The sequence below is a fragment of the Meriones unguiculatus genome, chromosome 14 (assembly GCF_030254825.1).
Source record: "Meriones unguiculatus strain TT.TT164.6M chromosome 14, Bangor_MerUng_6.1, whole genome shotgun sequence".
Classification (NCBI taxonomy): Eukaryota; Metazoa; Chordata; class Mammalia; order Rodentia; family Muridae; genus Meriones; species Meriones unguiculatus.
Genome location: NC_083361.1, coordinates 21,799,476 through 21,814,232, shown reverse-complemented (window position 1 = coordinate 21,814,232; position 14,757 = coordinate 21,799,476). Strand labels below are relative to the sequence as shown.

At 48.2% G+C, this 14,757-nt stretch overlaps 1 protein-coding gene across 3 annotated transcripts in view; it reads right to left on the bottom strand.

Moving 5' to 3' along the window:
- Syt17 (synaptotagmin 17) overlaps positions 1-14,757 on the bottom strand; it is a 70,133-nt gene that overhangs the window by 15,224 nt on the left and 40,152 nt on the right. For all 3 annotated transcript variants that reach the window (XM_060366968.1, XM_021646963.2, XM_021646964.2), the window contains exons 6-7: positions 12,075-12,195; positions 10,205-10,360 (exon numbers count right to left, since the gene is read on the bottom strand). In XM_060366968.1, coding sequence (XP_060222951.1) covers positions 10,205-10,360; positions 12,075-12,195 — 277 coding nt within the window. The remainder of the gene's footprint in view (positions 1-10,204; positions 10,361-12,074; positions 12,196-14,757) is intronic.

The following is a 14,757-nucleotide window of genomic DNA, read 5'->3' as shown; positions in this document are numbered from 1 at the left end:
TAGTCTCTTGTTCCTATTGCCAAGTGGCTGGAAATGAAAGCCAGAAAAGCCTGGGATGATGGCAGAGCCTGGGAGGAGCCTGGGTCCCAGGCATGGATGGAGCCTCAGGGAGTAGCAAGCTTCCGCTGCAGCAAAGCACAGAGCCTTGCCTGGAGACTGACCTGCTGCAGCAGCCAGCCTTCCCTACACTGCATGTGACCTCTAACCTTTCAGCGAGTCGTTTCAACTTCCCTGGCATCCCCCCAGCCCTGAAAAGTGGGCTGGGAACAGTACAGACTGTGCGCCTCTCGTTCAAACATCCACAATCTCACACTTCTTGAGTACAACAGACCTGATGGAGAATGTCACGCCACAAAAATCTTGTTTTATGCAAAAAGTTGAGACACACTGTATGAAATTCCCTTCAGACTATGCATAGAAGGTATACACGAAAGATAAATGGACTTCATGCTTAGACCTTTGTCTCATTCCCAAGATAGCTCATTATGAATATGCAAATAAAAAAAAAAAAACCTTAAAAAAAGTCTGAAGCGCTTCTGGTCCTATGCATTTTGCACAAGTGGCACGGACTTCATCTGGCCATTGCGGAGATGATTGTGTTGGTGCTAGAGTGTGCAGGACGGGGCCAGGCAGACACTGCACTTTGTAAAGGTTGGCTGTTACTACTGTGCCACCGTCGAGTTCCTGCCCCCTCGGCTGAGGGTCCCCTGACCTCTGCTTTGCTTTCCTAGCCAGCCTGGCTGAGTAACTTGGAAACGTTCCCAAACACCCCAGGGACTCAACTGGATTTTAGGAACACCTTTTTTCCCCCTTTGTATTACTGGGGATTGAACTCAAGACCTTGTGCATGCTGGAGAAGCAATATGTCACTTAGCTACAACCCCAGCCCTTCCTTTTCCTGTCCTCTTTATTTGGAAATAGGCTTTCATTAAGCTGCTCAGACTGGCTGTGAATGTGCTCTATACCCCAGGCAGCCCTTGACCTTTCCATCTTCCTCCTGAGGAGCTGGGACTGCAAGCCCAAGCCACTAGATCCGGCTAGGAATACTTCCTCTAACAAGGGGCAGCCTTGCTTTCATTTGAGCCCCTGGTTATCCAGGCACATGGTAAGTGTCTTGCCTTTCCTCATTCAGGGGCCACCAAGAGGTCGAGGGTGGCCTTACACAGGGATGGGGCGGGGGATCTCACCAATGAATCACCTATAGACTCCTGTAGACTCCAGTGCATTAAGCATAATGAGATCCATCCCACAACAGACTCATGGGAGGCACTTTGGCTGCCAAGTCAGTGGACAAGGCACGAGCCTGGTGGCCTAGTAGTTACTCAGGATCTTAAAGGACCGGCCACAAAAGTCTCAAGTCCCTCCTGTGGCCAGTGTGGGGTACCCGTTGATGAAGCTGGAAGCCTGCCATACTTGTTAGTGTGAGTGCATGTGTGTACATGCTCATGAGTGGCCATGCACGCAGAAGCAAGCAGTTGACACTGGGTCTACCTCAGGCGCCTCGGTTCTTGAAGCGGGGTTGCTTACTGTGCCTGGGGCTCACAGGCTAGCTAACAAGCCCTAGGGGTCCCGTCTCTGTCTCCCCAGATTTGAGATTACTGCCGTGTGTCGCCATAGCCCACATTATGTGGTTCTAGGGGTCGGAACATCGGTCTTCATGATTACATAGCCGGCACTTCCTCCCCAGCCCCTGCCTGGCCTTCACCCCTGAGTGTTCCAGGTTCATGAGGCCTCGGCCTAAGCCTCTCCAAGAGTGACTCCCATGGAAGCAGCCACCCCTTGCTCAGATGCTGGGGGCTGAGACAGCCAAAACCCAGAGAAGAAGTTTTCATGTCAACTTACAAACTGGAAAAGCGAGAAACCGACACCCACGGAGCAGCTGCTCCATGCAAAGTCCCTGCATGTACGCTGTCTTACCTACTTCTTACAGAGCCACCAGCCACATCTGTTCCCTCGTGCTAACAGCAGGTGTTGGGAAGGTACTCTACCCTCCTTACCATAGCCCCAACTTATTGCATGCCTTCTCCGCTCATTATGATCTGGACACCCCGGCAGCCAGGGAATAACTTTCGGAAGTTGGTTCTCTTCTTTAGGCATGCAGGTCCTGAGAATCAGCCTTGGGTCATTGGGCTTGATAGGAAGTGCCTTTTGCCCACTGAGCCGTCTAGTGGGCCCTGGAGATGGACTTTACTTGTGTCTTGATAAGTGAAGAATAGGGGCCAAGGAGATGAGAAGGTTTTGCTGTCGGTGGCACAGCGGCTAAGTGGTGGGGTTGAGCTTCCTGATCGCCCAGCCTAGGGTTGTTTTGTACAGCAAAAGGCTCTCTAGGAGTGGCAAACAGGGACAGTGGCCTGCAGCCCTAGGTGCAGGAGGCGTGGGGGAAGGATTCTTTGTTGCTCCTTGATTTCCAGCACAAGGTTAACCCTCAGGCTTGTCCCGGCTGCTGGCCTGGCTTTGTGCAGTGCTTGAGATGGAGCTGCTAAAGGCCTGGCCTCCACTGGCCTTCCGTTCCCTCTCAGCCTAGCTCAGGCCGGGCCAGGGACTGATGAACCCTAGGCTCCCTGGTGCTCACCCATCCCCCACAGGTGCATTAGCTCCCGGCTGAGATGAATTTCCTGAAAGAAGCAAGTTAATGGCGGACCAGACGGACTCATTCTGGCTGTGGCTTGAAGGATGGAGTCCAGCATGGCGGAGAAGGGGTAGTTCTCAGACAGGTCTGGGTGGAACTTTGTCCTGGCTTGACTCCCAGCCATCTGCCTTCACCTGTCTGCAGCGGGGTCCACCTGGCGGGCACTTTATTCCGTTCCCGTTCTTCGGTGATGAAGTCCCCACACTTCCATTTCTCTGTTGGTTGCTGACATGTTCATCCTTACCATTCCTCTCTTAGACCAGTGGCTCTCAACCTTCCTAATGCCACGACCCTTTAATACAATTCCTCATGTTGTGGTGACCCCTCCCAACCATAAAATTATTTTCATAATGTAAATATCGGATTTTCAGGATACCTGATAGGCAGCCCCTGTGAAAGGGGCTGTGACCCACAGGCTGAGAACCGCTGTTTCTAGAGCAGCCACAGTTGCTCTGAAGTTCTGGGGAACCACAACATCTAAGTGGTCTTACGGCTGTGCCCATCAATTGTATGTTTCCCGAGGGCTCTGTCGCATTTTCTGGGTTCTTTATAAACGCAGTCATTTTGGATTGTTACAACATATATTTTGAACACTGTAAGATTCTGGGTCTGGTTTAATCCCCATTAATATGTTGGTGTTTAAACAAGTAAACCAACTTGTTTCAGATGACAAGTTCTACCCTGCCTTCTGTGTGATATTGGTCCACCATCAGCTCAATTTTCAGTGCCTGCGCTCTGGTGCTTCCTCTGCCCCGAGCGTGTCCCCCAGGGATCGGCAGAGGAGTTGGTGGTAATTCAGCAACTGCGGTTCAGCTCTCAAAGCCTGTTAGACGATCTAAGGGTCATATACACTCCCACTGAGCTTGGGCTCCACACGCAGGTTGATGGGGTCCCTCATCCAGCTCTCTCCTTTGCAAGCTTCCCTAGTCTCTGGTTGCCAGGGTGATCTTCACGGTCCTCTGCTGGACAGTGAGGGCATTGAGCACCATACTCACTGCTCACTGATTGCGAGCAGGTCTGGGGCTGGAGCCTGGTGCAGATGCCAGCTCTTGCTCTGACCCATCTCACACGCTGCCAACTCAGGAGGCGATGGGAGCCCACACAAGTCTGGTTCTACAGCCGGGCTGGTGGAGGCTGTGTCAGTTTCTGGACATGGCACCAGCTGGTAACTTCGGGGGTATGATGATTGGGTAAGGAAGGTGCTGGGGTGACATCTACAGCCAACTGGGCTGAGCTATGAACCTCCAGAGTGCCAGAACATCAACTCCCCCCACACACTGAGATGATTAAAGCCACAGATAGGATTTTTCAAGCGGCTGTCTTAGCTGAGCATGTGCCTTCGCCTTTAATTCCATAAGCAGAATACTATGCTTCATTTTACGTGTGAAGAAGCGGGGCTCAGAGAGGAGGAAGGTCACAGCTGATTAGGGGTGGGGTCAAGATTCATCCCAAGTCTTTATGATTCCAGAGTCTGATCTTTCTATGGCAGGACCACCATCACCATCCACACCATCACCGCTACCACCATCAGCACCATCACCACTACCACCATCAGCATCAACACCAGTGCCATCACCATCATGGTCAGCACAGCAGCAACAACAGCAGCAGCAGCAACAGCAGCAGCAGCAGCAGCCTCAACGTCCACAGCAGCAGCAGCACCATCACCGTCAGTGATTGGCTAGACTGGATGGCCATTGAGACCCCAGTCTCCTCTGTCTCCATCTCCCAGTCCTGGGATTACAGCCATGTACCACCGTGCCTGGCTTTTCAAACCTAACACTTTTTATGAACGCCATCTGGTACCCATCAGACCCTAGTTGTTCCAGGATAGATGTTGGAAGCACCACCCTCCAACCTTTGATCTGTTTCCCACTGCCTCCCCACCCACCTCACTGCTGCAGCAGATTCAATTAACCAGTTGCGGAAAGACAGGCAATTATGAAACACAGACTAGGTGCCTTGGAACTTGCTCTCACAGTGGGCCTGGGAGACTTCCAAACAGACAGCGGGTGGGGAGAGAGCAGAATGGTCCAGGCAAAGGCTGGCCAAACTAATTTATGCAAGAGAGCCACCTCAGAGCTTTGAGAGATAGATGCCATGGCAGGTTTGATAATTGTAAGCCGAGGTCTGGACATCAGGATTTTCAAAAGTCCTTGTCAGGCCTGGTGCTACGGCGCCTGCTCAGAAGCACAGCATTCTGGAGGCAGAGGTAGAGGCAGGAGACTGCGAGTTTGAAGCCAACCTGAGCCAGCCAGCCAGCCTATCCCCAAATCCAAAACAAGTCTCCACTTTAGTTTGCTTTCTGTTGCTGGGAAATTTATTAAGTATAGAGATTTACTTGGCTTACAAGTCTGGAAACTAGACACCATGTAGCCCGGCTGGTCTCGAACTCACAGTCTTCCTATTTGCATCTACCATACACCAGCATTATAGGCATGTGCTAGACTCTGCATTGCTTCACGCATGTGAAAGCCAGAAAGTTGGCAGTAGGGGAGGAAGAGAGGAATGTTTGACATTCCCTGGCTTTCCTTCTTCAGAGTGGTCCAGTACAGGTTATCACTGATGGGACGGACACCTCAACATCGGTGTCCTGGTCATGTACCACATGAGATCCAACAAGTGTGTGGGTCTCTCATGTGGACCCCTGCCCAGCTGAAGGATGAGGGAGGCCTCCATTTCTCTTCTGGAAAGGGACCTGCCCGGTTCTTTCAATCCCCTTGATTCCTCCATTGGTCGACAGTGCTCATCCCTTACCTCCTCTCACTCCTCAGTCTAGCTCTAAGCTCCCCAAGAACATGGGCCCTGAATGTCTGAGTTGATCTGAATGTGTAGCATCTAACAGAGTCCCAGGGAACCCAGGACACTTGGGAGAAACTGAAGGAAAGAAGCAAATGACATGATCCTTGGTCCTAAGTTAAGGTTTCCCCAAAGTTTGTCTCTAGGAAGACAAGGTCTCCTCTAACTCTGGGAAGGAGGAGGAAAGAGGATGACCTGGCCTTCTTTCAGAAGAGGTTCAAGGTGAAATCTGGCTGCGGACACTTCAAGTAGTGATGACATCGGGGCATATCTAAGGAGCACCTTCTTCTTCGAGGTCAGCAATACACACATGCTAATACTCCTGGACTTTAGAACAATCCACTGGATGAAATGCCAGCGCCCCTGTTTTACAGAGGAGGAAACTGAGACAGGGAAGGTTTGCTTGGAGCAGAGTGCCAACACGACAGAGCTCTAACCACTGGGCTACATTCCCTCCAGGCAGTGGAGGAGGATGGCCGGCTAGGGTCCCACATCAGCATCCCATCATGTCCTTAAAGTGCTCAAGTTCTACGTGGCCCAAACTGCATTTCTCTCCTCTGTTAAAAAATTTTAAGTCCAGCATGGTGGCTCCTAGTGGGAGGCAGAGGCAGGAGGATCACCACAAGCTGGAGATCAGCTTGGTCTGCATAGCAAGTTTCAGACCCAGCCATGGCTACGGAACAAGGCTCCTTCTCAAAAACAAAACAAACAAACAAGAACAGGTTTGAGGATGTCCGTCAGTGGGTAGCCCAGGCGGCATGCACAAAGCCCTGGGTTTTACCTGTGACTCAGTCATCCTCCTCTCCTACTTAGAGAGTTTGAGGCTAGCCTGCGTGCCTCTGAGATCCTGTTCCAAAACAAACTAACAAAAACCCTGAAAACCACGAAAAAGTAAGATACACGTAAAAGACCCATCTTAACGCTGTTTAGTATATGATCCTGCGACACCTGCTACATGCATAATAGCGCTGTGACCACCACTGTTTGGAGCCCAAGTTTGAATGTGTGTTTTTTAGGGTCAGGGTCTCACGACAGAGCTGGCCTTCAACTCCTGCCTCTAACACCTCCCTCCTGGGGTTGCAGGAACGTAACACCAAGCTCCCTGTGACCACTCTCAAGCCCATGGAGTCCTTGTCTCATAGATTTCTGACTACTCATATGATACCTGCCCCTCCCCCCCCCCCCCGCCACCTTTTGGCTGGCTTTTCCTACATCATATGACTTCAAGCTTCATGTTATGGCAGGCATTAGAAGAGCCTTCCCTTTTAAGTCTAATGGACATTTCACCGTCTGGATAGACCAGATCTTCTTTTTCCTTCTGTCCATCCCTGGACACCTGGGTGATTCCCCCTCCTAGCTGTCATGGAAGCTGCTGTGGGGAGCACAGGAGCGCAAATGTCTGTCTGCTTCCAATGCTTTTAGATCCCCAATATCCCTTTTCTACACAGAGAAGGAGAACTGGTGGATGGTAATAGACTCCAACCTCGAAGGTTTTAACGACTCTGCTATTGAATGGGGCCCCGTTCTTCCTCCTCTCTCCTCCCTCCCCTGCCCTCCTCTTTTTGCTTCTCCTTCCTCCTTCTCTCCTAGCTTTTCCTTCCTCCCTTCTTCCCTCAATTCCCTTTTCTTCCTTCTTACGCCCTGTTGCCATTTGCTTTCTATTTCTGTGATAATCACCCTGACCAAAAGCAATGTAGGGAGGAAAGAGTTGGTTTGGTTTACCCTCCAATGTCACATTCCATTGCTGAGGGAAGTCTGGGTTGGAACTCAAGCAGGAATGTGGAGGCAAAAGCTGATGCAGAGGCTATAAAGGGGTGCTGGTGACTGGCTTGCTCCCCATAGCTTGCTCAGCCTGCTTTCTTATAAACTCCAGGGCCACCTGCCCAGGGATGGCTCCACCCACCCACAATGGGTTCTGCCTTCCTATGTCAATCATTAAATAAGAGAATGTCCTGCATACTTACCTATAGGCCAATCTGATAGAGACACTTTCTCAATTACAAGTTCGCCTTCCCAGATGACCCTAGCTATGTCAAGCTGACAAAAAGACTAACCAATGTATCTACCCCCTCTTCCTCCCTCCTTTTCCTCTTCCCCCTCCTCTATGCTGTCCCCCCTTCCTCCTCCATTCCAACCACTTCATGGCCATCCCCCATTCCCTTCTCACAGAGGACCTTCATGGGGTTTTTTCCAGAAAGCTCCCAAACCATGTGTTTTGAAGTTGGAAAATCAATCTTCTTTTTCTTTTTTCTTTTTCTTTTTAAACCTCAGCTGTAAAAATCACCTGCCTGCCTGGCAGAAGCAGCCTCCTCCTACTCAAGAATGGAACTGTTGGGAATGCCCAGCCCCCAGGCTAATTACAGGTTTCCCCAGGGAGTTTCAGCAAATGCTTAAATTGCAGATCAACCTGACTTTCCTTGAAAAGTGTTTGGAAACACTGCGCCGGGCTAGACTTCAGATCCTCTGGCCTGGAGGGAACAGCGTTCTTTGCAGTCAGCAAGGAAAGCGAGTCACAGCCCTGCGCAGCAGCATGGGGGGTTGTGGCTTTGCCTACATACAAACCCACTCGCCCACATTTCCGCTACTGTCCCAGGCCCTTTAGGTGGAATGCCAGCCAGCCACAGTTCCTACCTTTAGCCATGACTCTACACCCTAGCTAAGCATGAAAAATATTTGGGGTACTTTATAATATTTTCATATATCCAGTAGTCCCCCTTCATCTGCAGGGAGACAATCTGCAAGGTCCAGTGCATGCCCCAAATAGCTCACAGTACCAACTCTGTATGTTATTGCCTGTCGGTACCCGAGATAGAGCAAGAGATGACCAATGACCAATAATAAACAAGAACACTCACAACTCTATGCTGTCCTCCAGGTCGTGTGGATGGGGACTGCGGGATTTCCTATTGATTGCTTTCGCACTTTATTTGAACGTGGCTGACTGAAACCCATGCAGTGAAACCCGTGGAGTGGCTGACTGAAACCCTCACACTGCGGTGAGGACCTGCTGCAGATGCCCAGACCCAGGACTCTGCTCCAGTCTTGGAGGATGAGGCGTGACTACTGGCTACTTTCTCAAGCTCCCCGATGATGCTGAAAGTAGCCCTGACATCATGGGGTGGGGAGCCACACTAGCTACCTCTGGAGCAAAGGTTTACCATGGCACTGGCCCTGAGTAGCACGGACCTCCATGCTTGAATGGTTAAGCACATCTGTGTGTCAAAAGCACAGGTCCTAGACAGGCAAGGGAGCACAGTGGGTCAATGTCCTGGCCGCCAAGGCTGACAGCTTCAGTTTCATCCTCAGGACTTACATGGTGGAAAGAGAGAATGGATCCCATCAAGTTGCCCTTTGCGGTACCGTGTTATGCAAAATATTACACACACACACATACACATAACTAAAAAAAGAGAGAGGGAAAACAGACCTTGTCTGATGGAGCTTTGACAATGCTTCCCAACCGAAAACAGTCAGTCACCTGGGAGGTGGAGCTGTGTGTGTGTGTGTGTGTGTGTGTGCGCGTGCGCGCATACACTGGTGCACATGTATGTAAAAGCCAGAGGAGAAGGGGGTGTGCTATCTGCCTCCTTTTTCCCTTGAGGATCTGGTGGCCACTGTCAAGGAGCTGCAGTTACAGGCTCATGAAGCCAGGCTGTGGATTTGAAGCAAGGTCCTCAAGCTAATGCGGAGAGCACTCTTAGCCACTGAGCTGTCTATTCAGTACGTCATGCAGATTCTGGCTCTGGCAAGAATTCATGAAAGACTACATCTAAACAGCAGAGTTTTCAGTTGCCCCAAAGCAGGACTCTCAGAAGGGGATATCAGATCAGCCAGAACCACGGAGTACAGCAGAGCTCTGCCTGAGTTAGATTTCTGTTTGTTTTGTTTTTAAGGCAAGCTCTCATGTATCCTGCGCTGTCTACAGACTTGCTGTGTAGCTGAGGCTGACCTTGAACTTCTGATCCTCTGGTGTGCTGGGATTACAGGTTTATGTGGTGCTGGGGACTGACTCTGGAGCCTCATACATGCTAGGCAAGCACTCTGGTAACTGAGCTCCGGCCCCAGCTCATGCCCAGGCTCTTGAGTGATAGGAACTATGAAATACAAGTTTGATTTATTTATGCTGCTAAAATTTAGAGTGATTTGTTATATAATAACAGATAACTAGGAAACCCTAAAATTAAGCACAATTACGTCTCAGAAGAGTAGATTAAATTTTCCTAGAGAGTGTGGCACATGACACCTGTACTTATATCTTCCCAATGCCTTTGACAACTGTCCTTTCTAAGTTAGGTGATTTTGTTTTCTTCTATGCCTATATTAAACCCAGCAACTTGAATCATCAGCACCACTGTTATCCTCAACATCAGTACCACCACCATCACCAAGGCTGACATATGTATCAGATATGATTCAAGGGTTATAACTCACTTACTCTTTACAGTAAACCTATAACACAGAACAAATAATATCCATATCTTATAATGAGGAAACGGAGGCCCAGGGAAGTCAAGTAACTTTCCAAAACCCTCAGTTATGTGGCAGTTCCAGGGAATCTAGCTTGATCTAGATTCCTTACAGTTATGTAACAATTGTGTTCTAGGATATATGGGTCTTGTCCAAGTTTACAGATAGGAAGTGGTGCTCAAATCTAGGTAGTTGACCATCAGACAACAAGTTTTTAGGCATAACTCTCTCTAGACACCTTCAGTTTTTTATACAACAAGTTGAACATGCCTCCTGAGGGCTTCATCAGGGTCCAGAATGTTACCTTACCTGTGAATACTAGGCTGGCGTTTTCCAGTTCCTCCTGGGGAACTTTGAAGCTGAAGGATTCATTGTAAAAGGGATCGATTGTGCCTCGTAAGAATGATGTCTTCTTGGTTTTCACAAGTTTGAGTCCATGTACCAGCTGGATTTTCACAAATGGGTCTGCAGATTGGATACAGCATTGTAGACTAATGGAGATGATAAAAACATAGTCTAGCCATCTGTCATCTCCTTAACTTCCCAGCCATCCTGCTGTTCTCCAGCTCTGCCATCCATCCATCTGTCCATCCATCTGTCCATCCATCTGTCCATCCATCCGTCCATCCATCCATCCATCCATCCATCCATCCATCCATCCATCCATCCCTTCATCCAAGTTCTTATCTATGTAACAGTAACTACCTAACCCTTCCCCATCTCTCTGCTGTCTTCATTGCTGGGGATAGAGCCCATGAGGCAAGGGCTCTATCACTGAGATCTTTTTACTTTTCTATCAATCTACCCGCTGATTCATTTAGTCACCTCACCACTTATCAAGTTATTAATCCAGGCATTAATCCACCCCTGCTTTCACTTAATCATTCTCCCGTGTGTCCAGCTGTTCTGTTGGAGCCATCGTTTCCACATCTGTCTTCCTAGCTGCTGATTCCTTTTCCTCTTCCTCCACTCACTGAGCACTTAATGAACTCCTGCCATGTTTTAGGCATTGTGTTCAGTTTACAAACAAGAAAACTGAAGGTTTAAGGCTAAGGGGTGATTTGCTTCAGATCTAGCTGGCAGAGGCAGAACCAGGTTGGAGGCTATCTGACAGCAGAAAGCCATTTGCAGGCCAGTGGGCTCACAGCTTCACGGGAGAGTGAAGGCAGAATCAGAATTGTCAGGCTTTGATCATTTCAGTTTAGAAAGAGAGTCACGCAGGCGGTTGAATTTAATATTTATTTAAGCAACCCAGTGAGATAAATACTGTCATTATACAATTATGGAGATGAAGAAGTTGAGATGTCTGAGGCTAAGTACCTTCTCCAAGATCACAAGCAGCACAACGGCATTTTGTGGCAGGCAGTTTGACTCCCTTCTCCTTCCAGCATCCTGACTCTACTGTGGTGAATCTGAATGTTCCAGCCACCCTACAATCTTTCCTCCAGCCCTCTTGAAGCCTCTATTCTCTAGTGTGGCTTTTGAGAGCACAAGGTGCCTTCTAGAGGCTTGGCTGTCACCTCACTGCAAACAACTTCCTTTGTCTATTGGATCAGGGAGGACAGCGTTTCCGGCACTGAGCTGAAGGGAGCCCAGTGACCATGGCTTCATTTTCAAGAGCAGCCTTGGCTGTCGTGGAAGAAACTGCATGCAGGTGGAATGGGATTGGCTTTTTGTTAAATGTGTTTGAATTTGGTTTTTAACAGAAAGTAGACAACACAGTGGCTCTTTCAGAGCAGGGAGGGGTTTATAAAGATGTACAGTACCCAGGAAATGAGCTGCAACCCCCCACTCCCTCCCCCGCACACTGGGCCCACTTTTCTGGCTGATCAGATCACTTTCGCACCATCACCACCTAGAGCATGACATCTGCATTACAGGCATAGTACGTGAAAAAGCAAGTTCTCAGTAATTCATAACTTCAGAGAGAAGATAGAATTCAGAAGTAGTTACAACTGGCCAATAGGGTTCCCAAGATGTCACCACTGACCTGTTTCATCCTAAGAGATAGCCGATCACTTATTTTTCCTTCTGAACTAGCATTCTAGGTCTAGATGCTGTCCACCCTTACGTCGCTTATCACTAGCATACAGGATACAACAAGACCAAACCAAACCTGGGTCCCTCAAACAGTAGAGAATCCCTTAGCGACGTAGAGGATAAGGGGATTGCACCGTACCTGAACCTTGGCTCACATCGGTCTGCAGGAGTTGCTTGGCTCGAATGATGTCCACATTCAGTCTCCCAGCACTTGGGAGATAATTTAGAGACAGAAGCAGCTCCCCCAGTTCCACTTCATTCTGCAGGAAAGAACATCATCAGAAAGTTGCTTTTTCAGTTTTCTTCCTTTTGTGCCCAATGGACAGGAAACTAAGTCCTGAAACTTATGAACAAATGGCTGAGGGTGCCTCAGTTGACAGTGAGTGCCCCTTTCTTTTGCTTTTGCATCTGTGTGTGAGTATTTATGCACATGGAAGGGCACCTTTAGGCGCACATGTGTGTGAGTTTGTGTGGAGGCAAGAGGGCAGACCAACTTGGGTGTTATCTTATGAACACCATCCACCTCATGTGAGACAGGATCTCTTATTGGTCTGGAGCTCATCAAATAGGCTAGACTGGCTGGCCAGTGAGCCTCCAGGATCCTTCTATCTCTGCCTCCCCAGTGCTGAGATTACAAGCATGTGCTACCGTGCTCAGAATTTTTACAGAGGTTCTAGGGATTGAACTTGGATCATCGGGAGTATAGGGTTGCCCCGACTAAGCTATGCTTGATTTGTTTTTTTCTTGTCTAAGACAGTGTTTTCTGCTCTTAGAACATTTAATGGCAATGACAACAATGGAGTGATAACCAAGTGCTTTGCATAGAACAACCAATTTAATCTTCCTGGTGAGTGCCAGAGGCAATAATGTTTATCTCACTTAGCAGAGGGTGAAAATGAGACTCAGTCCAGAGTCACATGACTGAAAAGTTGTAGTCAGGACTAGGGAAATGAGCATAGAGTCTTTAACCAGCGGAGACCTACCTGGGTAGGATATTGTTCTTAACCTGTAGCTAACAACAGAGCCCATCCCTTGACACAACCACGTACAGTATATTACCTCTCCTACCAAAGAGCACCTCTTCCCTCTGTGTCAGGGCTGATACACTTACGGAAAATCTGCATAAATACCCAAAATGGATGACTTCATACTGCCTAGAAAATAGAGCCCTCATTTTCAGGCCTCTATTTTAAAAAAAAAAAAAAAAATTGTAAAAAACTGTCAGCCACTTTAGAGTGGTGACTCATTCTCCATGTACCCACTGCCGAACAGCATCAATTAGAAATGCTTGCCAAGTGGTGCCTTATCTACACTTACCTCTACCTACAAAGAATTAGCTGAATATTTTCCACTAAGTTCCAAGTAGGATGTATCCCCCAGAAAGCATCTCTACGTAATGAGGACATTAATGAGATAAACATTCTTAGAGCACTGACAACTTCCAGGTGTATCAGAAGTAAAAAAAAAAAAAAAAAAAAAAAAAAAAAATGTCTGAGGAGCCTATATACATAGACATTTATCTCTATCTCTATTCTCTATTCTCTATCTATCTATCTATCTATCTATCTATCTGTCTGTCTGTCTATTTCTGTCATCATACAGATAAACCACCATCTCATGGTCAATCCAGATTTGCCCACATCTTCATTTAACCCCCATATATGATTCTGAAGTAACTCTTAGACATACATCATTTTATTAGTAACATTTCAGAATGTGTCTCTAAAGAAGTTTCGTTCTATCCTCCCACTCATCCATCTACCTACTTATGTATGCATGCATCCATCCATCATCCATCCATCTAGCCATCTGTCCATTTATCCATGTTCTCTACCCCTTTCAACAAACTGATGGCAAGTGGCAGTTTGAAAACAATGTTTATTACATCGTTGTCAAGATGAAGACTAAAGCCGAAAGGTTTCTATATGGCCTGGGCATGGTGGTGCATGCCTTTAATTGCAGCACTTGAGAGGCAGAGGCAGGCAGATCTTGATGAGTTTGAGGCCAAGCAGGTCTACATAGGAAGTCCCAGGCCAGCCAGGTCTACATGAAGCCCTATCTCAAACACAGATTCCTATATGGATCAGGTTAAGCTATAAAGAAGAAACAACCTCACAGTTAACTGCGGGTTTCAAACTTGCAGCCCATGGGTGTATTGTGTTTGGCTCATGTCACATTCAAACAGACAGTTACTAATTATTATGTGCCTTTAAAGACATTACTTCACATTAAAGCGACTTCACATTAAAAGATAGACTTTCTTGCTTTGCTTGAAAAACAGGAAGGTCTGCCAGTGCTGGGCCCATGTTCCCACTTGGCAACCAGCAAAGAGTCTTTGCTTGGATAGACTTAGTCCTGGTCCCATCTGTGCACTCACTTGCAAAAGCCAGTTTTAGCCAAAGACCTTTGCTCACCTCACCTACCAAGAATCCCTCCTTTACTTTCTTTCCATTATATTTTATTTATTTAGTAGTTTGAGGTGAGGGAGCACCCTGACCCGCTGAGCCCTGGCTGGCCCCAAACCCCTGCTGTTACCATCTGACAGCAGGTTCCTCCTCTTCTACCATCTCACAGAAGGTCATCCAGCCAAGCTTTGGCAAGGCTGACTGAGACAGAATCCCTCTTCCCTCGGAGGCAGCCCTCAGCAATAGCTCCACCACTGATCCTGGATGAGGAGTGAGCTCAATCTCCGCCTCTCTACAAGAGCTCACTGCTGTGCTCCCCATGCCGTGATGACGGTCAGGACTAAAGCCTGATCCACTGTGCTTTAAAGTGCCACTGGGGGATGGGCAGATGGTTCTGTTGGTAAGGTGTCCTCTGCC